Below are 25,934 nucleotides of genomic sequence, written 5' to 3' on the forward strand. Positions count from 1 at the left end.
TTTTTAATGACTTTTTAAATGAAAAAAGACCAAAAATTGTGGGGAAAAAATATTTTCAACTTTTTGTTATACAAAATATCAAATAAAATCAAATTTCTTCCTAAAGTTAGGCCAAAATGTATTCTGCTAAATGTTTTTGGTAAAAACAAAATCCCAATAAAGTATATACTAAACTGTTTGTGTGAATTGGTACCAATTATAAGTGGTACCACATTGTTTTTATCCATATGGTGTCAAACAGCAAAATCGGTATTGCTCGGGGTAAAGGATTGGTTTAGGAATGATATTGCCGGTATATTTTTTTCAAACCTTTGTGTGTCTGCTACATAAAATCTTATAGGAAGCTGAACCCCACCCAGGAAAAAAATTTATCTACGGCCCTGTAGGGATGCACCGATATATCGGCCGAAAATTGCACTTTTGGCTAAGTGCCGAAAGTGCCATTTTCCTGCCGATACATCTGCACATACCAGGTTTCTCTCCTCCCCGCTGGGCGCTGCTCTGTGTCCCAGCGGGTAGAAGAGAAAGTGACAGCCGGCCGAAAAAGTGACAGCCGGCCGAGCGCTGCGTGAGGAGAGCGCTGTGAGCGGCCGGTGTCTCTCCTCCCACACCGCTCGACCGCCTATCACAGTGCGGCAGAGCAGTGTGGGGACGGAGACAGCGCAATCACAGGAGGCTGGGCTCTCCTCTCGCACCGCTCACTCAGCCTCCTGTGACAGTGTGTGTCAGAGAGGAGAGCAGGCTACAAACACTCAGTGATCGCTGAGTGTTTATATTAATTCAGGACATGGTATGTGGACTATATCCTCAATTATTAATGAATGGGAGTGATCTATATCCACTCCTGTTCATTCATAATTGTGGTTATAGTAAACATACTATATTCTCAAGCTATCAATAAACAGGAACACTTATAGAGGATTCCTGTTCATTGATAACGGGATACAGAAAAAGAGACTGAGGACTCTTTGTTCACAAGCTCTTTTTCTATTTTAAAAGGGAAATATGAGGGGTCTGTTTAGACCCCTAATATTTCCCCGAAGCCTCTAAAAGTAAAGTAAAAAAAATACAAATATTTAATTAAAAATGAATAAATAAATCTATTCCAATTTAAAAGTTTATAAAAAAATAAAATATTTGACAAAATAAAAACATTTTCAGTTTCGGCCTGACAACTTTTAAAATTTCGGTTACGTTTTTAAAATTTCTATTTCAGTGCACCATTAGTTATAAGCTTTCTGTACTCTATCCAAAACAAAAGAAAGTTTTGCTTTCAGTTCTTCTTAAAATCATGGGAGAAATATGCCTCCTGTAGAAGCACACCCATTTTAAATAAATGACCCACCCCTAATTAAAATACAATGGGGGGAATTTATCAAAGCAATTGCGAGTGTTTGAACTTGCACGGAGTGGCCAGATTATTATCACTACCCCATCAGTACTTCGTTGGGCCACGAGATGACTCCACGAGATGACTTTGTTGGGCTGCCTCGTGACTCCAATTGCACCAGATTTATCAAGCTAGCGTAACGAAGACTTGTAACTCCAGGCAAAAAGCTTAACTGTCGCATCTTGAAGAAGTGGTCATGAGAACTTCTTAAGTTATGATTCTTTTCTTAGGTGATGCTCCAGTTTCAGACAGCCCAGAACAAGTGAAGATGAGAATACGTGCAAAAAAGGTGCAAAAAACATGCAGTTGAAAAAGTAGTGCAAGCTCTGAAGAAAACTGGTGCAAAACATGTGCAGTTGAAAAAGTAGTGTAAGCTCTGAAGAAAGCAGGGGCACATGTTGAAAGACAGATTTGCACATAAAAAAATGATCTAAGAGGCTAAAACTGTCGCAAGTGCTTTGATAAATTCTCCCCATTGTGTCTATTGCATCAACTACTGCAGTATACAATTTCGGTCACTAGATGGCAGTGTTTCTACGTTCGGTTATATATCTATGGTAGATATACTCTGTTGTATTGAAAAAGGTAGAGAATAAAGCTGTGTCTTCCTTCCTGTTTTTAGCCAAGCCATGAGCAGCATGCATATCTGACTGTGTGCTTGTGTTTCTCTGTGAGACTGTGCAAGAGGTTCCAACAAGAGTCTAATTATTCTAGAATAAAATGAGATCGTTGACTGATTCCTGGTGCAGAAATGGATTGGAAGGTCAGTGCTGTTCCTCATTAAATGGATGTCACCAGCACACCAAGAGTATTGTAGTCCAAAGTGCTTGTTTATTTAAAGTGTCATGTCATCAGAACGAGCACTTTGGACTACAATACTCTTGGTGTGCTGGTGACATCCATTTATCTGTCTTGTCTGGCGGCGCCATCCGCAGTCATTACAAGCACCCCCCTCATTTGATTGGGGTTTTCCGGTAAGGAGTGCGACAAGTACATTTGTTCCTCATAAAATGAACACAGACTGAGTGTTTGTAGCAGCTCCCATTCATTTGTATAGCTCCCCCAGATAGACCCCCCCCCCAGGAAGAGCAAAGAGTATAGAAGCTTTGCGATCTTCACAAAGCTAAATTCTACACCTGGGTGCAGGTAAGTCGCAATGATAGCAACTCCTATTCTTACAGTTTTTCCTGGAAGTTCATTTTCACAATGACGTTTGCTTTGACTGTTGCCTCCACTACATTCATATTTCATACATAACGTATAGTATCACGTAAACTTTGACAGTTTCAAAACTACAGAGTACCTTCTCCTATTCCTGGCAGTTGTTGAAATAATCCCATGAACCAATTTCTATTGAGTGTGTTCATTCAGAGCGGAGTTTTCCCTGGCAGAACAAGGGTCTTGGCAGAGCAGGATATATTAAAAAGCTATCACCAGAACAGTAAATTCCTGCTATTCAATAGCTAGGAAAGCTCATGCCAAGTCTTCACACATTTCAAGGATTAATCAAAGCTCCCTATTAAATCCTGTGCTAAAACGTACATCTTAGAATAAGAATATGCCTGACAAAGAGGACTTATAATGATGTGTCTGAGGGCTATCTCAAATAATATGGCGCCTAAAACAAATATGGAAAGTGGGGCCTAAAGGCAATGTTTATTACACTGCAGACTGCTCACCCAGGTATCAATACAAAGGATAAATGGCCGCCCTTGGTCCCAGTGAAAAGGATAAAGCAGTTGTCAGTCATTGTACACTGCCAACCTCATTTGCACGGAAAATACAATGGAAGCCTCTGGCATCAGAAAATGCTCTATAGTGCTCTATATTAGCATCCAAACCCTAGCAAAGTGCTCTATATTAGCATCCGAACCCTAGCCATAATTGTAACAGTCTGATGGTACAATCCTTTAGATTTACCAACAAGGAACTACCTGATGTAATATAAATTAAATGGACTGTTTACATGTGCCTTACACTACATACATGTTAATGAGGGGTATATTTATAAAAGCTTGCACTGCACTAGCGCCACTAGATGGTGCTGTTTTTCGTTTATAAAAATTCCACCCAGCATATTCAAACAGCACTAATGCCCCTAGGGGGTGCAGACGAGTACAGGACATTTTATACTCCTAGCTGAATTAGTGCCGTTCAAATATGCTCCCAACCGCACAGCTGCTGGCATGCATGTTCCCCGATGTGCTTGATCAAGCCGTATCACACGGTTTCTTTTTGGCTTGAACTTGTCACATGTGTAATTTCATTAGGTTCTGTGGGCTCAACATTGTGCAATGTTGTTGTACCGAGTCTAACTGTGGTGCACTTCAAAAATAGTACTGCATGCCATACTTTTTTAAGCGCACACCACCGGAACGCAGTGGTATGATCTTTTACCACCCATGACAAGACAAATTACCCCGTCTTGCATTTATAAAGTGTAGCGCCCCCCCTACTCGGTCAGCGATATCCCAGCACAGGCTAATGCTGTGACACACTGAATGCAAAGCCGTGCAGAGCGAAGCAAAGCTGTCCGGCACTGAGCTTTGTGTGCAGTGTGTGAGCTTAGTGCAGGCAGATGATTGACTGCACCTTCAGCCAATCAGCTCGCACGTAACAACCGGCCAGACGTCGCATCCTGACACGTGGGTTTATACGCGCGAGCCGATTGGCTGAAGATTACATTTTTTTTTGAAAAATCTTTTTATTCATTTTGCATATTACGGGTACACAACAAGACACCAACATAGTGCCCGAACATTAACATTTGTTCATACATTATGGCATAACATATGCCAATTACTTCTTACATAAAACGCCATAAAAACCACCAGCCCTCATTGGAAACAGCCAATCCACGGCCGCAGCTGGGTCCCCAAAGAATTTTGTCGATCCGGCGAACTGTACTCTCAATCTGCTAGGATAAAGCATAAAGATTACATTTTTCATCTCTGCACGCTCAGCTATGCGAGCTCTCCCAAGTTGACATGCCAGGGAGAAAATTACATGACACACTGGTCGCGAAGGCAGCGCGCCACAGCTCTGCGCTGCTTCGCGTGCAGTGTGTCACAGCCTTATTACTACCGTTGGCTCCTAAGGGGTGATCTACAGAAAAAGAACTAACGGTCTCCCTGTGTTTCCTACGTAAGAAAACTCTATAATGGATCCACAGCACACCTTGAAAGCTAGGATTGCTTGCTATGGGTTACGGCAATTCCGCAATCTTCTTGTCTAGGGGTAATTTCACTCACTTTTGCCCATCAACACTTACCGCCCTCTATGGTGGTCGATTGAAGTGATGTCCAGACTGTAGATATGATGCTTGAGAACTTTATTGTAGAACTTCGGGGAGAGAGAAGGAGGGTTAGGATCATCCAGGCAGATGTAGACTCCATTACATTGTATAGTGTGGTTACTGTTTCCATACACAGCAGGTAGAATATCCAGTACAACAATACTTGAGGTAGAAGTTACTAGTCATGTCCATCCTTGTCATCTGCCGTAACCACTGGACCTCTAACCATAAGGCTCCAGTGTAATCACACAACTAGCCCCCAGGCTTTAGGCCTGGCCATTTCAGACAATCCATAGCAGCCTCCCCACAGGCAGGGCCGAGGGAAGAAGAGAGAGCTCACGTGGTCCACCCCAAGTATTTATCTCCTCCCCCAGCATGCACCACTGGCCATTGTCTAACAGCGATTGGCTGGAGAGGGATAGCTACTCATAGTAATACTTTAGTTGGTTGCTCTGCTCTGTGACCAGGGTACACTCAGCATTACACCTAGTATCAGACAGATGCAAATGATGACAGATTGTTTAGGGGAAACCAAATGAACCTAGAATACAAATCAGCACCAGACTGCATACAATCTGATAACTGCGAAAATGTAATAGCACTCTTTCCAGCATGGTGCTACAAAAAGAAAAACAGACCTGTAACACGTACAGCGTATCTAATACCAAAAAAACAAACATTTAATACTGTATATTGCAATTTACCAAAATAAAGTGACATTAATGTCTCATTCTTTTACATATATCTACTGCTAGGAAGCAGTATACTGTATATATTCAAAACATAAAATAAAAAAAACTTACCGTATTTTTCGCTCCATAAGACGCACTTTTTTCCCCCCAAAAGGAGGGGGAAAAAGTGCCTGCGTCTTATGGAGCGAATCCCGACGCCCGAGACATGCAGTTTCGGGGGCCGGGCGAGTAGTAGGAGCCACTGCTCGTTTAATGCGAGTGATCTAACGAGATCACTCGTATTAAAGCCGAGCAGCGGCGGCGGCGATCGAGTTCAGCAGCAGGAGCCACTGCTCGTTTAATACGAGTGATCTAACGAGATCACTCGTATTAAAACCGAGCAGCGGCGACGATCGAGATAACCATAGAGCAGACGAAGAATAGACGTTCTTTGCCTGCTCTGTGTCATCACTGAGACCGTGGCCCTGTAATCACAGCGCCACCTGTCTCAGCGGTCACTAACTGCAGCTTCTGTCACAGCTTCTGTCATAGAAGCTGTGACAGAAGCTACAGTCTCGAGTGCTCCATAAGGCGCGCCGGACCTCCCTGCGTCCTATGGTCCGGTGCGTCTTATGGACCGCAAAATACGGTAATTGTGTCTCTGCCGCTCGCTCCAGGCTGTAGTACTGTAGCTTCTTAAGCGGCCGTGCAGGAGGATGTGTGGAGGCGTAGTCGCACTGTAGATCACAAGCGGGGAGAGGAGGAGAGACTCACTATAAATCAATGCACGTAGCCGGGAGAGTGCAGGTCGCACAGACAGCGGGGGACACAGAAGACACATCAGTCTGTGCTGGATCAGAGACCAGCACCAGCGCTGGAGGGACTGTTGAAAACGACTGGAAAGAAGAAGATGATCGGATCAAGAGGCATCACTTAAGGTAAGTCCTTACAGCAGCATGGGTGAGGGGAACACAGGGTGTAATGTCACTTTAAATGTGGTGGCTGCATTTGGTTTCTTTCCTTAGGCTTTATTTCTACTTTTGGATGGTGTTTACTGGATTTGATCACATGGATGTGGGACATTGAGCTATTATATGTGTTATATCAGCAGTGGAGACACTGATATTGTTTGTAATTACCTGCGTGTGGACACTGTTTTACAATGTTAATACACTTTTTGGGACAGTGTATGTATTTTATTTTAGTGCTTTAAATTAATGCGGGTATACCGGTTATTGAAGTGCAGTGCATCTATATTAATAAGTATTAGAAATGATTCAAGCAGTGCTCCATTAAAGAACTACCCTTGCAGTGGAGCTAGCCTTGCACTGCAAGGGTTATGTGCTTCTTTTGTGTAGGGAGGGTTGAAATAAAGCAGATATACTTACCTGATCCTCTGTCCCAAGGATCAGGTGAGTCAGCATCCCCTCTTTGCCCCAGCTATGGAATGTCCCTCTGTGTCCTTATGTCTAATGCTGGTCAATGAACCTGCATAAGAAGTGATGATATCAGTGGTCCTTAGACCACCGGAACCCAGGGGAGAAGTGGCTGTGGGGACTGGTCTCACAGCCAGGCAGGACTGAAGATCAGGTGAGTAATGCAACTTTATACAGCTAGACATAACAAGCACTTAACCCTTGCAGTGGGGTGGTAGCCCCACTGCAACAATACGTTTTTTGTTTTCCTGGAGTTCGACTTTAAGTATGAAATGGTTTTGTTTTGTTCCAAAATTTCAATAATAATCTCCTCCTTAAAGGGTTATTAAACCCTCATTTGTTTTTGCATATATCTACTGCTAGCAAGCAGTAGATATATGCAAAACGATTAAAATAAAAACTTTTGCAAAGGGTTTAAACTTACCTGTGTCTATGCCGCACGCTCCCGTCCGAACATCTGAACATTTCTCGGGCGGCCGCAAAGGATCTTGGGGCAGGCGCATGCACAGTGCAGATGTTCGGCCGCGAGACGAGGAGAGACACAAGGCAAGTATATGGAGCAGTGTGCACCCGCACAGACACCGTGGAACATGAGAGAAGAGGAGCAGAGAGGAGTCAGCACTGGATCAGAGACCCGCACCAGTGCTGGAGGGACAGCTAAAAACTCCGGGAAAGAAGAAGATGATCGGATTAGGAGGCATGATTTAAAGGAAGTCCTTACATTAGCAGTGTTGGGAGGGGGGGGACTTTTGACCTTAATGTCACTTTAAGTAATTAGCTTTATCAGTATATGCCTGATGTCCAACTTTAATTGTATAAAAGAGTGGCCAGTGTGTGGGCTATCCCTAGACCTCGCTCTGGTTTGAAGTCTATTTTATACTGCTTGTGTTGCTCCATAACATGGACACCTGACAAGTTTCGGCTTGTTAGTGGACAGAAGAGTGAATGTTCACGTCCCAGGTTTAGCGTAGCAGCACCTTTTGTCTCCCATCTCAGGGGAGTGGCTCATGGGTGAGGACAGCAGAGGGCCAACCTGCAGAGATGTGATCTGCCCTTCATTGGCTGCACACCTACGACTGATCCTCCCCACCTGCCAGGTGAAGCACAACTTTCATTCAGTTGGAATTTTGCTTCCTTTTCTTTGTTCCAGACAGAAATCTCAGGCAGGGGAGATGTCTTTATTTCTGCTAGAACACAGAAGCTGATCTTTGCTTTATATCTTCACCCAATCGTCATACAGGTAATGATTCACTATGCTACTTGGTGTCTTAGGGGTGATCCTGCAAGCCAGGTGTTCTTCTCACTTTGTTTGATTTGCAGCTTTTATAGGCGTATTGTTCTGCAGAAAAAAAAAAAAAAAACATACATACAGTCCCTTTTGTTCAGTTTTGCACCAGAGCCAGAAAGCAACCCTGACTTTGTCACAAAAAAAAATACCAATGCGAAAAGCCTCAGATGGAAACTGGCATTCTGTGATTTTTGGGTAACCTCCTAGCTCTGGGCCAGTAAATGTGAACATGCTGTAGATCACTGTCATTTGGCAGTGCTTACCTGGCCGAAGAAAATGCCTAAATACTACTAAAAATGTTTCCCTCTGCACCTCCCTCTCATAGAACGCTATGTTGTACCTAAAGGTAGCCATACACTTTGCTGAACGGGCACACCGGCCCATTCGGCATTTGTCTCCGGAGCATCATTCAAACCAGCAGAAAATCGTAAGATTTTCATCTGGTTTTCTAGCATGCTCCTTAGACAAAAGACGTGCAACCATACAGTAGAAACGGTTGCACGTCTTCATTCACACGCGGATTTCCCGCGATTCTCGTACGAGAATCGTGCAGTGTATGGGCACCTTTAGATTGTATTCATACCATGTGCATTGCGTTTGGTGTATGTTGATCTGCATTACACACACTTTGTTTGTTTTTTACTCGTTGCTGTCCATTTTTCTTTTTTTTTTGCCCAGCGTGGTGTGAATAAGCACAAAGTGGAATAAAAAAAGTTATAATTGTACTAATATGTGTCTGCCGATGTATAGATATGTTGTCATTGGAAATATTGTGGCCTGCACCTCGTTGTAACACAACATGCAATTCCAGTTACTGAATGGTCTTTGTTTAGCCCATATAGCCCATTCATCATGGTGTTATGAACAAGGAATCTGATTTTGTACTGAAATATGGAGGATGAAAGGAGGAGGTGCATTCTATTAATATGGCTTGATTTTCTTGTACTAGAAACATAATACTTAAAACTCATTTGTTTGCAAAACTTTTACTAACCCTTGCAGTGGAGATACCGCCGCACTGCAAGGGGTAACTGCTCATTTTTGTTCTAGGTGCTCAAATAAAAAAGTTATACTCGCCTGATCCTTGGAGCTGGCTCTTAGACTGGTCCTTCCAGCATCTCTCCCCCTCCACTACAGCGGTCTAAAACTGCTCATACACTTATAGATTATCTGCAGAATTTCTATGGTCAGATGGAAAAAGTGTAACAGATTCCTCCATCTACGCTAAACTGTGTGGATGGAGGAATCTCCCACTGGGCCAAGCTTCAGTATCTTGCTAGTTAGCCCCGCTGGTTTTAAAAATCAGGGGGGGAACTACTGCCGGTGCGGCTGCACTGGGGCCTGTGGTTTTGGGGGGGGGCAGTGAGGTCCGGTCCTAGGCACCCCCCGTTTGTGAAATATGGGGCAGTGTGCACTGCAGGGTCCCTGGGGCCCCGCACTGTCGACGGGCTTCTCAGCAAGGGGGCGGGGTCCTGTGACTCACCACTCCGTCTGACGGCGGCGTCCCTAGTAACAGGCGGTGGGAGAGGAGAAGTGTGCATCACATGCCCTGCCCCCTGCACACTGTCTGGCTGGGATCCTGTGAGGCTCTGGCCAGGTGAACCTGAATTAGGGAGGCGGTGGGGAGGATTGGGGGTTGGGGGTACGGGTGTAACTGCACACTGTGTGCTGTTATTTCATTTAATTAGAAAAATGGATTATAATGGGGAACATTACACTGTTGCCTATTCTAATCTATTTCTCTGATTAAATTATTACAGACAGGACCGCTGTTCTATCAAAGGTTGTGACTACGTTAGAGTGTGTGATCGGTCACGTGGTTACACATTTTAACGTAATCCTGCCCATTTTTTTGGCGGTGGAATGTGTGACCACCAATAGGTCAAGCATTCCTACGCTTTCTCAGCTATTCCAGGGCAGATCGGCATCGCAAATCTTATGTCCACGTCACCGGTCACACATTCTAACGTAGTCACAGACTTTGATAGAACACCGCCATCAGGGGGGTACGGCCAGTGTGATCCGCTCCCGTGCCCCTCCCCCTCTTGGAAGGGGGGGGGGGGGGCAAGATAAAATCTTGCATCAGGGCCCTTTGTTCATTAGGACCGCCGCCACTGCTCAAAATACCTGAACAATCTGATTGGACTAGTAAGATACTGACGCTTGGCCCAGTGGAAGATTCCTCCATCCACACACTTTAGCGAAGATGAAGGAATCTGTTGCACTTTTCCCACATGACCATAGAAAATCTATAATTGTATGGCCAGCTTTAGGATCCTCGAGTTATCACGTCTAATGATCTGTGTATCAGATGTGAGGATGCTGTGGGACATTCCATCGTTGCAGCGAAGGAGAGGCTGGAGGGAGTGCTAAGACAGCTGGCTACTCTGAGGATCAGGTGAGTATAACCTCCCTAGACCAAAATGAGCAGTTATCCCTTGCAGTGTGAGGGTAGCTCCACTGCAAGGGTTAATTAAAGTTTTTAGCTTGGAGTTCTTCTTTAAAGTGACCTTTCTTTTGCCTTTGTTGGATCACTTAACCCTCTGCCTCCCCAGTAGCGTGTACTCCGCTTACCTTACTCCCGCACTGCTCAGTTTGACTACCCAGAGGGAAGTGGACTACCCAGCAATTCTCAGTATGGCTTAGCATGTGACAGTACTAGGTGATTGGTTGGCGTTGTCACATGGGGCCTGGAAAGCCACCCATAGCCCTCTGACTTACATAGGGCTTTTGTTTGACTTACATAGGGCTTTTATTTGATCCTGCACTGAAGAGGAAAGGTGAGTAAATGCTGTTTGTTAATGGGGAGAGTTAAAACTGATCTCCGGGATAAGCAAATATGTCTAAATACAAGAATTGTGTGTATTCTTACTGAAATCTAGGTGTGATTTGTGTACTTCTTCCAGATCTGTGTATTTCTTTGCTTCTGTAATACAGACCAGTCACTGGTGTTCTCTATCCTTGTGCAGGGTGACTGGTCTTGTCTCCGCCCCTTCCTGTGGTTTTTATTCAGGTGACCTGTAGTGGGTGGAGCCTGTTAGGTCCCACATCTCTGCTGTCTGCACAGGCTATGTTCAGCACCCTGATGATGTCACTGCTACTTTCGTGATGTAATATCTGGGTTGTCAAAGCTAAAATCTGGGCTTAACAAATGTTGTCTATATACAAGAGCCACATTTTTACTTGGAGGGCTTTGTGTATTTCTTTCAGATCTGTGTAAGAATCCAGCATGAAACAACTCTGAAACTACAACTATGCTGTACCTCTGAACGTGGGGTTTCCTGTCATAGAGACTGGTCACTGCTGCTCTCCCTCCTTGTGCAGTGTGCTTGGTCTTGTCTTCACCCCCTGTGGCAGTCTGAGAGTTTTCTCCCACAGCTATGGTCACTGCATAGGCTATGTACAGCACAGTGATGATGCCTCTGCTACTTTTCAAAGATGATATCTGGGTTTACAAAGGCATATGGTGCACACAAAGTGGATTTATGTCCTGTGTGGCTATAAAAGGATACAACTAAATACAATTCTTGTGTCTGGAGTTCATCCTTAAAAAGTTGACCCAATGGTCCATCTCCCAGCTACCTTTAATGTCAGCTCAGCTAATGTGAAGGTTTAGATCTTGTGAGTTTCCTGCTGGATTCATCATTGGGCTGCCTCATACCATGGCTTGCATCTGAAATGGCAGTGCAGGGAGAACTCCACTACAGCCTGTTAGTGTTGTCCACGATCGGCAAAAGAAAGGGTCACTTTGCCCATACCTCAGAGGTGGAGAATTTTAGGTGTCTCTTACTGCAGAGATTTCCTATCTCCTCAGAATTCTCACAGCAGTTGGATTCCTTTGAAATGACGTAATGTCTTGGCTTTAATGTTTTGACTTTTAGAGTTAATAGTATTTTATTCAGTGTTGTATTTTTTCACAAGCAATTTCTCTTGACCCGCTGATCCGCTTTGAGATTTGATTTGAGATAAAGGCTCCAGAAAGTCTCATGCTGCTATTGTTATTTAGTAAGTGAATTTATCTACTGAGCTGCTCCATTCTCTAAAGTGCACCTGTTCCCAGACTATGGAGAAGATTTACATATTGGTAACCAGCAGCAAAAGAGCTATAACCCTACCGGCCTGTAAACAGACCGTCCGTTATAGCCGCTGCAGCCTGTCAACTGTCTGTTTCTGGGCTGCTGTAAAGCCGCTCGATCACTCGTACAGGCTGCAGAATGTGTTATCGCTGGCTGCACTGCCTGAGACCCCTTTGCAATCTACGATTCAGTTGAACAGCATAGCCTGGAGCAGCAGGAAATTGATGGCATCATCATTCTTTTCTCTCCTCTTGTCATAAGCCCCCAGTGTTAGATGCACAGCACTATGAAACGCAGTACAGCCTGATTAATTTACAGTGCCACCCTCTTAAATCTGCTGTGCAGGGAATTACAGGAGGCTGATCTCAAAAGAGAATCGGATACTTTCAACAACAGAATGTAACATTGCATTTAAGGATCCCATAATAAATACATAAGCAGATTAAATGCAATTTTTGTTTTTAAAGAGGAACTGAACTATGAAAGCTGGGTAGGCAGAGGGCAAAGGACTAGTCAACAGTATTGCCTGAGGTCACCCTGCAGCTGATATTTCCCACATACTGACTTACCATGCCACTGTCTCTGTGTGGGGGCAGCCATATTTATAGAGGCAGTGCTCTGCTTCCTCATGTCAGAGTCTCCAGCAAAGAGGATAATAAGGAGCACTGTTCTGCCCCCCTAGTCTAAGCATTAAAACTGATCTCTGTAGTGTACAGTTGTGGCGAGATGGCAGTAACTCACAATCTCAGTAGAGTTGGCAGACAATTGACTCAATCCAGATGACACCTTGAAGATCATTGAGAAGTTTAAGCCAAACTGTGCAGATCTTTACAACAACAAACGTTGGATAGGTTAAAAGATCATAATGCGATCCACTCAACAAAAATACATGTGGCTGAGTTGCAGACTGGAACATAAGGAAGAAGGAAGATGCTATTTACACAGAGAAAAAGCTACACTATGGGGAGGGGTGGAGACAACAAATGCCAGAGACAGCTAAAGCAAATAGTATTTAAAGCTCGCTCCTGTGATGGACTACAATCTCACGTTCAGATTACTCATTTTTATTGAAGTAGTAGTAGTATATCACGGCAGTGAGTTTGGAACGGTGGCTACTTTACAACACACACCGGTACCATGAGGAACAAAAGTAGCCATCCTCCAGAAGAAAGGACAGTATTCGCACCAATTCAGAGATGATTTGAAGATCTATAGCTGAGTGATGCACACATAAGTTCCAGTTAATAGTTAAGGTATTTGGGTGCATTTTTAAGATTTAACCCCTGAGCTTAGTGTCACTTTAAAGTTTATATCTACTTTAACCCCTTCATGACCCATGACAGGATAATTCAAGGGGTTAAACAGACTCCCGGCAGCTACTCTATTCATATTTGTAGAGCCAGCAGATGGCTTTACAGTAGAAGCGATTCTGGCAACTCAGCTATTGCCAAATCGCTTTTACGATCCAATAAAGTGGCCGCCCCACAACCCCGCCTTTTTTCCAGGGCTCTGCTGCCCCTCCTGCGGGACCAGGTATCTTGAGTGTCGGCAGGAAGCTGGAGAGGGGAGAGGCAAATGTTTATTCACCGATCTCCTCCCCATTCTATAGGATCAGGAGCAACGCATATTGTATCACTTCCGGTCCCTGAGCTGTCATTGCTGGGCTCCTGAAGCCCAGCAATAAGCTATTAAAGTTGCGCTAATGTCGTGCAACATAAAAAATTTGCAGCTGCCATCATTTTATTCTACAGGGTCTTCTTGGCTTTCAGAAAATATATAATTTTGGGGAGTTTAAAGTAATTTTCAGGCCTAAAATATGGATTATATCATGTAAACAAAAAATGGGAAAAAAAGGCCTTGGTCCTTAAGGGGTTAATAAACATGTGACCATAAAAAAGACTGTGTAATCTTGTCAATTTTCATGAAGTTCATAAGGTTTGCTATATCACAGAGTTTGATGGACACAATATAAATTGATTAGATGCTGCTGATTTATAAATCATAGATGGCTCTTCCACCTGTCAAGGTTTTGTGTTGATAGAATATTCTATGTTGCTTTAGGCCATTTCATCTGTTCGGTGACGAGAAGCAATGGAAAAAGAGGCCAGCCACCTGGAAAGACAGCATGTTCATAATGTATATGAGAAGATTGCTCCTTATTTCAATGACAAACGCTACAAGGCCTGGCCAAAGGTACAAGAGTTCCTATTAGCTCAGGAGCCAGGAAGTCTAGTGGCTGATATTGGTAAGTTCTTTAATTGAAAGATTTTCATTTTGTTTCTAGTTGCCATAGGGCTGTAGGGATTAATTCAAGTGTTTCTGAAATCCTACAAATAAGGAATATTCTATGCAATGCTTATCCGTTATACCTAACTGCCTAGGCACCCAAAAATGGCCCAGGCAATGTCCTTTTAGGAAGTATAACCATGTATGGTCCACCTTATACTCTCACAAACAGATCTTTTACATACAACACTCAATAAAAGCATAGAACATTTCTCCTTACGTTATTGCTATTCTTCAGCCCACTGGTGTTACTCATGTGGCCAGTGCCAAAGCATTGGTCATGATGTGATCTGTTATGAAAGGGTGACATTGAAATGTTTATCATTTCAGATGCTATGAAGTACTCCATATGGTCCACTTTTACAGTCAATGTTTACAGCTCAGTTGAACCCTCAGTTTGAATAAGCTAAATACATTCTAGGTGTCAGAACAAAAGGTGTTTATTGTCTAACCGTTCATATTCTTGAAAGAGCAGCCACAGCCTGAGTAAGTAAGCCTTTTCCCTGCAGCAGCTATAGAGTGGGAGCCTTGCTCTCCATGTGGGAAAGCAACGGTCACATTGCCCCTACTGAGTTAGAGCTATAGCTGTGGGATCAGCAATGCTCATGCTCCCTGCTGACTGGAGAGCTCTGCCTGATTTCACCTACCCTGGTTTCACCTACAATTTTGCATGTCATAGTTTAGATGTAACCATCTATTGTATGTATAGATTTTTTTATTTGTCTTGGACAGAGTAAAGAAAGGTCAGTTTATTTTTTGCTGTCTGTTTCTCCGAGATGCAACAGACAATTAAAGGAAACTTCTGCAAATTGAAGCAATTTCCCATCTTGGATAGCTGCCACTAGAGCAGGGGTCCCCATTGGAAGAGTAAGGTCTTATTCTCACGGGCATGCACATTCGTACGTTGTGCACGCCCATGCAGGGACCTGCTCCTGGGAGAGACAGGCGCGGTCTGTAATTGCGTGCAGACTCTGTACATCCCCATGACAGGATGCAACTGCACCAACCCGAACCTGCATATCCATGCTGGTCCTGGTGCATGCACTTGGATGCAGACTGATCTAATAGCTTTATTATACTTCTTGTGGTACTGACCTTGCAGTTTGCAGATCAGTTCTGACTTCTCCGCGAGTTTTTAATATGCATGCATGTTATGGGTCAGGCAACTATTGCAACTCCCTCCTTATTGGCCACCCTTTACACAGGTTATGCCCCCTTCAGTCTATCATGAATGCTGCTGGCAGACTTATTCACCTTACTAACCACTCCATGGTCCACCGACTTTCTCTGCCAAGCCCTCCACTGGATTCTGCTTGCCAAACAAAAATAATCAAAAATACAAACAACATCATATAATGCCATCCACAACTCTGCCCCCAGCTACATCACCAATCTTGTCTCAGACTATCACCCAAACCATCTTCTACGCTCCCTCCCCCCAAGACCTCCTGCTCTCTGGCTCCCTCGTCGCCTCCTCCCATACTGGCCTCCAGGACATCTCCAGAGCTTCTACCATCCTCTGGAACGCCCTTCCCCAATCCCTCGGCTCTCCTACTCTGTCCGCCTTTAGGCAATACCTGAAAACTCATCTCTTTAGAGCAGCCCATCCTGCCTCCACCCAACAACTGTATTTTACTCTCTTCATCAAGCTCATCCCTCACAGTTTAGATTTTTTTTATCACTAGCCCCTCCCTTTTTAGATTGTGAACTCTCATGAACTGGGCCCTTCTAATGCCTTTGTATTAAATTGTTTTGTAACTGTTCTGCCTCCTTTTATATTATATCTGTTGGCGTTTATATAAATCCTGTATAGTAATAATAGTGGACAATTTCTCCTCTTTTCTTTGTTGTTAAAAACAAGATTTTCTGAGTTTCAGAAACCTTTGTAGCTCATGGAGAAATATGGATGCATGCCATCATTTACTTATTTCATATGAAAACAATATACCAATTAAGAAAACAAACCATGTTTCACATTTGCTAATACGTACAATCCCAGAGGATAAACTGAACATTTCAATGCAGTCACTATTTGTGAGCGTACACACACATTATACTTTGAATAATAGGCTTTCTGTTCTCTTGTATGGCTAGAATTTATCAGAAACATTTTCAGCAAAATTACGCACAGCCCGGCAACAGTAATTTGATTCTGATTCAAGGGAAAACAATTGCTGCTAACAATTAGCAGTAATGGCTCATTTAAATATATAGCCTTGTAATTTTCCTCTTGCTGAAGAATCAGAAGAGTGAAATGAGAGGGTGAAGGTTGTAATTAGTCAGCTAATACAAGCAATCTGTGGCAGGTAACTGTATATGAGAGTCTGTAGAACCATGGTACATCAATGGTTTACTGGGGTCAATTGTTTAAACTAGCATAACAGAAGACTATCACATTGGAGAACAATATGGTAATTCATAATTTAAAAAAAAAGTTCTAGTAAAAGATCCCCAAACTTTTCTAGATGGAAGTAAATATCGGAAGCCTACAAAATGGAACAATTAAAAAGTAAATCACCAAAAAGCAGTGTCAGCTTGAAATAGACCCCAGTTGATTCAACCTAAAACAATGGGACCCCAGAGAGAAGGCGTACTTGACGTTACTGATTTTCCTGTGGTTGCCACTTTTATAAGAAAGATTAGGAAACGTTTAGGGTTCATTCAGTGAGCCTATGCTAATGACATGATTTGCCTACTCATTGTGGCCGCTTGCCAAATTTCATAAAATGTTAGCCTTCAAAAGACAATTTAACTCTATACGGTATCGGTGTTAATGTCTGCATATGTTTATAATGTCATTATATTTGTTTGTTATGGTTTCCTTGTATGCAATGTTAGTATTTTTTGTGTGTGTGTATGTATGTATAAGGAGGAGAGAAGAGAGAACTGTGGAATCCTTTTCCTCTTACATCTTCAGAGTGCACAATCATAGTTTTCCAATCCACCAGAAGGAGGTACCTCACCTCAACTTCTGTGCCAGGATCCCCGTACCTTATTGCTGTGCTCACCCCTCCCCTACCCCCTCCTCTCAGGCCCGGTTCACACTTGGCCGACCCGTGGCCACACAGTGATAATGCGCGAAACCACGCAGATCGCCGTGCATTCACTGGGTTCGCGCACAAACGTTGATTCATTTCTAATGGCACCCCAATCGTGGCCATCAAATCGTGCTGTTTTCCACCGCAATTCCGCATGTGCACTCACGCACAATAGTGGCAGAAAAAACGCAATGTGTGCATCACGGAGTAAGGCTCATGTACTTTTTGCAGCGATTCCCGCACAGATAAAAGCCCATTAAAATTAATTGGGCTGAATGGCAAACAGCATGCGCAATCCCAGGATCGCCCAAGTGTGAACCTGTGCATCACTCACATACAAAGTCACACACACAGAGTCTAGGTACAAATCTGTCTCTCCCATCCTGTGGGATGTCCAAGCTTTGTCCAGCTTGGAACAGGTTAAAATTAGGCAGGACAGCTAGTAACTACGGAGTTATGTGTACAGCTGGTGAAGGAGTCCACACATCACATATATAATGTACTCTGCATAGGCCATTCTGTATTGTCACTGTGCTGAAGGAGAGCAGAATGGGGACAAAACAGGACGTGCAGCAATATCTGAGAGACCCGGCCATAGCTTCCACTCTCTGTATGATCACTACATATTCCAGCTTCCAGCTACAAGAAGAGCTGTTCCTACACCTGCAACAGCCAATTAAAGAACTTCTTCCATACTGAGCAAGTCTTGCTGCCGATGGAACAAGCACTGTGATTGGCTGTGGCTCTCTGCACTGTGTAGCTGTTTCTCCAAGTCAGGTACGCAGTCGTTGACTGCATGCCTAACTTATCAGCCGGGTGCGGGCCACATGTTACCGGCTCACGGGCCAGAACTTTGAGATCCCTGCCTTACATGATTATCTAAAAACATTAAATTATTATTGTAATGTAAAGTGACACTAAACTCAAGATTGAAATCTTAAAAATGCATTCAAGGATCTCAACTATTACCAAAAATATATCTTATTTTTTTATCACTTAGCTGTAGATCTTCAAATCATCTCTGAATTGGTCCTTCCTTCTGGAGGGTGGCTACTTTTGTTCCCCATACTCCCTGTGTGTGTTATAAAGTAGTCACCCCTCCACGCTCACTCCCGTGATGGGCTACAATCTCAATACAAATTAGTAAACTAAACCTGACATTGTAGTTTATCACGGGTGTGAGCTTGGAGTGGTGGCTACTTTACAACACACACAGCCACCCTCCAGAAGGAAGGACAGTGTCGGCACCAATTCAGAGATGATTTGAGGATCTACAGCCCAATTGATACACAAGCTACATTTTTTGTTAATGGTTAAAGGTGAACCATGAGGTGAGTGATTTTCACAATGAAACTGTCACACGTGGATTCTATAGATCGGGAAGTGAGCAAACCCATACCGTCGCTAGCTCACTTCCTGATCATCTCCCTGCAGAGAGCGGTGACTGTCAGTCACTGCTGCCCGCAGGCATTCCCCCCTCCCCTATCAGTCCCTCCAGCACTGACTGGAGGGACGGAGGGGGAGGGGGCGGCCACAGCTGGCTCTGCCTCTAGATAGGCAGAGCTAGCTGTCAATCAGCCAGCTAGGTGACTCTCAGCAGTATTGTCGGGAGCCATCCCTGCTGCGGCGCTCTCAGTATATAGTGGGCAGTAGCCGTCTATATACTGAGCTTTGGGTCACAGGAGGAGGTTAGTATATGTCCTCCCATGACCCTAAAGAGAACTGGGCTAAAAAAGGTTAAGTCTGGACTCTCATGGTGTTTTTTGATTGATGTAATTTCCCCTGGAAAAAAAGGAAATGCATCTGAAATGATATGTTGAGACGCAAACGCATTATGATGTGTGTTGACATTCAATAAAAAGTACATTGAAAACACGTCAACGTACGTTACTACATGTCAGCATTTTGATGAATTTCCATTTCTACACCCTGCTCCAAAATTACTTGTACAGGTGTCACGTGGACAGGAAGTGAAAGAAAATCTCCCCAATGGAGTTACATACAGAAATAAAACAATTGTCCAATTTATCCAAAAACATATCCACACTGCAATTTTCCAGTTCCATACATTGATCAGCCACAACATTATGACCACACACCTAATAGTGAGTAGGCCCCCCTGCTGCCAAAACAGCCCTGACCCGTTGAGGCATGGACTCTACTAGACTTGTGAAGGTATGCTGTGGTATCTGGCACCAATCCTTTTATTGGATTCAGACTACACAAAAAAATTGAATTGTTTTACTCCTGGAGATCAGTGCTCTATAGAGTGGTCTGTCTCCCAGATCAGTAACCAAGTAACAGCATACAAAAAACAAAAAGGACTATCGTCGAAGGGGAGATAGTCGAAGGGTTAACCAATGATCGGGACAGACCAATTTTGAAAATAATCAAATAGAAAACTTTATTTAGTGTATCACCAAACACCACCAAATAACGAACAACATAAAATAAAAAACATAAATGATCACATAAATGATATTTCAAATTCCGGGACCTCCAGTATCTGCCTTTGGGGTATATATCTATCGGCTTTCGATTTTTTGATTATTTTTAATTGTGTGGATATATCTTATGTGTCGGATTTAATTAATTGCTATTTCCGAGATTCGGTTAGGGAATCTTCTCTGAGACGGGATATATCCAAAATGAAAGAAACAGAAATATCATTCACTCTACCAAGGATACAAGGAAAAAATATTCGATGGTTTGGATACACACTAATACCTTGTCCTGCCATTAATTAGAATATCCCCGGATTGGGGCTACAATGTATCAACAATAATCCTAAGAACATCCTATTTAAACACAGGCCAGTAAGAATAAAAAGAATGACTCGATACAGAGTATACTAGCCAAAAAATAGATATAACCAACCTGTGCTTAAATTACCATTCACCTTAAGTAGAGGCCACTGATATTCAAGACGGATGAACGGTAGGGTCTCGATTTAAAGATGCCTAACTAACTTGGGTCAATAACCCCCACCCTAAATGAAATGGACTCATAGTCAGTGATCATTTATGTTTCTTATTTTATGTTGTTTGTTATTTGGTGGTGTTTAGTGATACACTAAATAAAGTTTTCTATTTGATATTTTCAAAATTGGTCTGTCCCGATCATTGGTTAACCCTTCGACTATCTCCCCTTTGACGATAGTCCTTTTTGTTTTTTGTACCCTGTTGCCGGTTCCCTGATTTATGTATTTTTATTTTTTATTTTTTTCCCCCCTTCCTTGGACCACTTTTCGTAGGCTCTGACCACTGCAGATCAGGAACATTCTACAAGAGCTGCAGTTTTGGAGTTGCTCTGACCCAGTCGTCTAGCCATTACAATTTGGCTCTTGTCAAAGTCACTGAAATCCTTAAAGGAGAATTATGGGGTCCAAGCTTTTCTTTACTTTTGGATTCCATGGGCTGTAGGAGTACATTTTGGAATTTTCTCATATAATCCAAAATGCACCCTAAACATACAATCGTTACTTTAAGATGGTGGGCGGGGCTAAGCACTGCAGTGGGGAGAGATCCCGACAATACTGTCGGGAACCTCCCAACTGATCGTTCTCACTGTGACTGAGGCTGCTCTTTGAGAACTGCGCGTCCACGAATACATGGGCATGCGAAGCAGCTCTCTCCCTACCTCCACGTCCCCGTCGTCTGTGCCAGCAAATGACAGCGCGTTGTTTTGTTTTTTTTGTGGGGTGTCGTGATGGGAGGGACCTAAAGCTTGTCGTTATGGATCTACTTCCATTGGGAGCATCGTCTCCTACACCAGAAATGTGTTCCCCGAGTATCGGTAGGCAATTTAAGTGTATGTTATTCTGCTAAGCGGTGGTGCATGTGAGTTCTTCGTATACCTTTCCTAGGCAAAAGTGTGTCCATGGGACAGTGCGTTGTTGTGATCATTGTGCTATAAACATTGTGCTCTGATGAGCAGTGAGGATGGGGATGTGACAGGAAATATCAGATCGCAGCAACACAACACTGAGAGAGGTGACATGTAACGCGCAGACAAGTCAGAAATTTCCTGTACAGTGTGGGGGGAGGGGAAGATGAACGATCAGAGCACACAATGTGAGAGAAGACGTTCGTCTCTTTCTCATAGAACACCGGAGCTTGGAGAGAGGGTGTAAGGAAGGGGCGGGGTTATGGTAATAGCTGAACGGCAGGGGGAACTAAGATTTACGGGGAACAGGTTTCCATACAACTGCTGCAAGCATCTGACTACTGAGACAGAGCAGGAGAAGATCGGTGAAGAGAGAGGGAAATACTGGTAAGAGAGAGGGAAAGAGAAGGGAGGCTGAGTCAGCTTGCTGCTTCTCAGTTGAGACTCTGCCTCCTGCTCCCACATGTCAGCGTGCACACTCCAGCCGTACACGGTGTGCTTGACTAGAGAAAGCGCGGCCACGGCAAATAGAGTTAGAAAAAATAAGCTGAGTGCGGGGCTGCATTCCCTGTTAACGCCCCCTAAGAGGAAAGGAGCTTGGAGCATGGCTGCAGGTGGCTGTTTTCTGTGACTTGTGATTAATTTATCTAGGATGTGCTGCGACTTTGGAAAAGAAGAAGAGTGCTAATAGAGTAAAGGCAAGAAGTACTTTTATTTGCCCTTAGGTCATAATTCTCCTTTAAGGTGCCCATACACCTTACAATTATCTGCAGATTTTCTGTGGTCAGATGGAAAAAGTGCAACAGATTGGCCAAGGTGGAGATTCCTCCATCCACACAGTTAAATGTACATGGAGGAATCTGTTGCACCTTTTCAATCTGCAGATAATTGTAAGGTGTATGGCCAGCTTTACTCTTGGCCATTTTCTCTGCTTCCAGCACATCAACTTCAGGAACAAAATGTTCACTTGTTGCCTAATATAAACCACCCACTTCCAGGTGCCATTGAAATTAAAAAAACAATCAATGTCCGTCAATCACCTGTCAGTGGTCATAATGTTATGGCTAATCAGTGTATCAAATGTATTTTTTTCAAATGCAGTTCAGTAATGGACTTTGAATTGATTTTTAGGATGTGGAAATGGGAAATATCTGCATATCAACAGCCAGACTTTTAAAATAGGGTCTGATTATTGCTTCCCACTGGCAGAGGCTGCGAGAAATCGAAATTATGAAGTAATGGTGTGCGATGGACTTCAACTGCCATACCGAGATGGTGCCTTTGATGCTGTTCTCTCTATAGCTGGTAAGTTACTGAACCAGTAGACATATACAATTTAGCTGCACTTTTCTTTAACTTTCAACAGTAGCAGTACCTGCCCACCGGAGGTTACCATTTACAGATCAGCTTGACACAGTTAAAGTGTATGTCTAGCCAAAACCTTTTTTCTTCGTTTTGGATAGATTTGGGAAGGACTAAAACCCCTGTTAGATGTGTAAGGCCCTGTTAAAGAGATTTGTCCTTCTATACTAGTAAAAATACCGGCAGTGCACCAGATTATTATTATTATAATACAGGATTTATATATATCGCCAACAGTTTGCGCAGCGCTTCACAATATAAGGAAGACATTGCAATTACAATAAAATTCAAGACAAGATGGTAAGGAGCCCGTGAGGGCTTACAATCTAAACGGGAGGGGCAAGTGATACAGAAGGAGGTAGCTGTGTGGGGATGAATTGTTTGAGAAAGTGATAGTGCAGTGGTTAGGTTGAGGTGGGATAGGCTTCCCCGAAGAGATGAGTCTTTAGGGATCACCTAAAGGCAGTCAGAGTAGGAGATAGACAGACAGGTTGGGGTAAAGAGTTCCAGAGGATGGGAGAGACTCTAGAGAAGTCCTGGAGGCGAGCATGGGAGGAGTTCATGAGGGAGCTGAAAAGCCGTAGGTCTTTGGAAGAGCGGAGGGGACGGTTAGGATGATACTTTGAGACAAGGTTGGAGATATATCCGGGGGGGCAGAGTTGTGGATGGCTTTGTAGGTTGTTGTTAATATTTTGAATTTTATCCTTTGGGCGAGTAGAAGCCAGTGGAGGGATTGGCAGAGGGGGGTTGAAGACACAAAGTGGTTGGTTAGGTGGATGTGTCTGGCAGCAGCATTCATGATATACTGAAGGGGGGGGATGGTCTGTGTTGTGGTAGGCCAATGAGGAATGAGTGGCAATAGTCAAGACGGGCGATAACAAGTGAGTGGATGAATAGCTTTGTGGTTTCATTGGTGAGCAGATAGAAGTAAAAACCCAATCAGAGTTCTAATCTATCCCCACACTATCCTTAATTGGAAAAATGTTTTTGGCTTGACATATACTTTTATTCAATTATGATTTTGATGAAGACAAAGTTTGGGCAGGGTTACCTTCACATAATTCTAGTAGGCACACCTGGTTCCTCAGGAGGACCTCTCTCTCACGCAGATATACTTCTATGTCCTACAAATCATTTAGCTCAATCAGTCAATCCAGCTCCGACTGTATTTCCTGGCTGCTCCGGCTATAGGCGCTGCCAGTCTCATAAACCTCAGCACTATGGTTGAAATGCTCATGTGCTAAGGAACATGCAGATAGAAGAGTGCAAAGTGAACTCTCCAGTCTGCTGCTTGTCTTTTTATAATCTACTCGCAGGGGAAAGAACAAGACCTGGAAGTGTAACTTTAGAGGGTATATTTGAACAAATAAAAAAAATAAAAAATACATCCGTGTACAATCCCCATGTTTTGTCTCTTCAAAAATGCTGCAGTTCTAGAACGGTACTGTTGATCCTGCCAGAATTCCAGTGAGCTCCTAACTTCTGGTAGCAAGCTGACAATACTGCCTCTACTGCACTGAAATCCCAAAAGTTGACAGCCATATGTAATTTCTCCCCTGCTGGACTACAGAAGACATGCATGTTATGGAGAGGAGGAGCTGGTCTATAGTCCAGAAGAGGAGAACTCCAGAAGGGCTGACAACAGTGCTTTGGATTTCAGAGTAGCAGAGACAGTCTTGTCAACCTTTCAACAAGAAGTTGACTCACTGTTTTTGTGGCTGATCAACATTTTTTTTGCAAGTAGCAACATAACAAAAAGTAGTACACACTGATGCCATAAGTAACTGTAGATATTTTCATTGTTCTGGCATTTTTATCACCTAGCAAACCCTAGAAAATGTTTTTGAACTTAATATATTTTCAGTAATCCATCATTTTTCAACGAAGGAACGGCGCATACGAGCCATTAAAGAGATGGCTCGAATCCTGAGAGTTGGTGGGCAGATGATGATTTATGTATGGGCAATGGAACAGAAAAGAAGAAAATTTGAGAAGCAAGACTTGCTTATACCAGGAAATAAGGAGCCACAAAAGGTTTCAGAGAAAAGGAAGGACCTAACTGAACCAGAGTCCAAGAACCTGACACTCAAACCTTTGAGTAGGGTTCACAGCAATATGCCAACAAAGAATAGGACTAAACATTCCTCATTTGTTGATGAAGCATCTTCGCCATTTAAAATTGGCCTCCATTCATCAAGATTTTTAACACGGTCTCTAGAATCAGGGCTGGATATAAGCAGTAAATGTGCAAGCAGTGACCAGAAGCATGGAAACATTCTACGTAGATTGTATGACTACTGCACTGAATTAAGAAAAGCAGCAAACATGTATCCACCCAGACTGTCCAAACCTGCTCATTTCCTAAGACAAATTGGTGACCTTCTACCAAAATACATACAGGACCTGGAGAATGATACCAACAAAGTCACAGGGTTATTTCCACTTGCTAACAAAAGTCATTGCACATCTTCCAATGTAGAACTTGGCCGAGAAATAATCAAAGACCTTGGTAATGTTCCATTACCAGGTCTGAAAGCTAATTGCAATGGACCAGTTAATTCAATGCTGTCTCTTAACTCTGACACCAATTGCAAGAAAGATCAGCAGGTCCCCCCAACTGACAATACAAACTATCTTCGCTATTATCACATATTTAAACAGAATGAACTTAGTGACCTCATACAACAATACATTCCTGAACTACTTGTTGTAAGCACATTTTATGACCATTCCAACTGGTGTGTCATTGCAGAAAGAATTAACTTTGGAAAATGTGTTAACTCCTCATAATTAGAAATGAGGCTGGGCTTGGTGTGAACCCAGTTCACCTGAATTCAGCCAAGCCTGCTCAAAACTCAAATTGCCACCCCTTGCTCCCGACCCAATCAGTTGCGGAGAGGCGCATACACCAGTCCGCAGCTAATCGTCATAAAGGAGCAGGGAATGCCGCAACTGTTGCAAGGAATGCAGCAACTTCTGACATTGATTGGGTCAGAAGGAGGGAGTGGCGGTCAGAGTTTGCGCAGGCTTGGGCGAACTCAGGCGAACTGAGTTTGCACCAAGTCCAGCCTGATCTATACTCATAATTGCTTCAGTTTTTACCATATTATGCGCACACACACAATTATTGTTACTGGTATAGGTAAAAAAAAATCAAAAATACTTTATGTAAAGTTTTTCTTTTTTTACTAAATCTGTTTTATTCTT

General features: G+C 43.3%; 1 protein-coding gene across 1 annotated transcript; it reads left to right on the plus strand.

Annotated features, from left to right (window-relative positions):
- The first annotated feature begins 14,247 nt into the window (after window positions 1–14,247).
- Window positions 14,248–25,517, plus strand: LOC108785026 (probable tRNA methyltransferase 9-like protein). Its single transcript, XM_018554005.1, has 3 exons — window positions 14,248–14,401; window positions 22,497–22,670; window positions 24,592–25,517. Exons 1-3 carry the CDS (start codon window positions 14,248–14,250, stop codon window positions 25,515–25,517), a joined length of 1,254 nt encoding a protein of 417 aa, XP_018409507.1.
- The last annotated feature ends 417 nt before the right edge of the window (window positions 25,518–25,934 follow it).

Source organism: Nanorana parkeri, unplaced genomic scaffold (genome assembly GCF_000935625.1).
Source record: "Nanorana parkeri isolate BGI_ZX_2015 unplaced genomic scaffold, ASM93562v1 scaffold8, whole genome shotgun sequence".
Lineage (NCBI taxonomy): Eukaryota > Metazoa > Chordata > Amphibia > Anura > Dicroglossidae > Nanorana > Nanorana parkeri.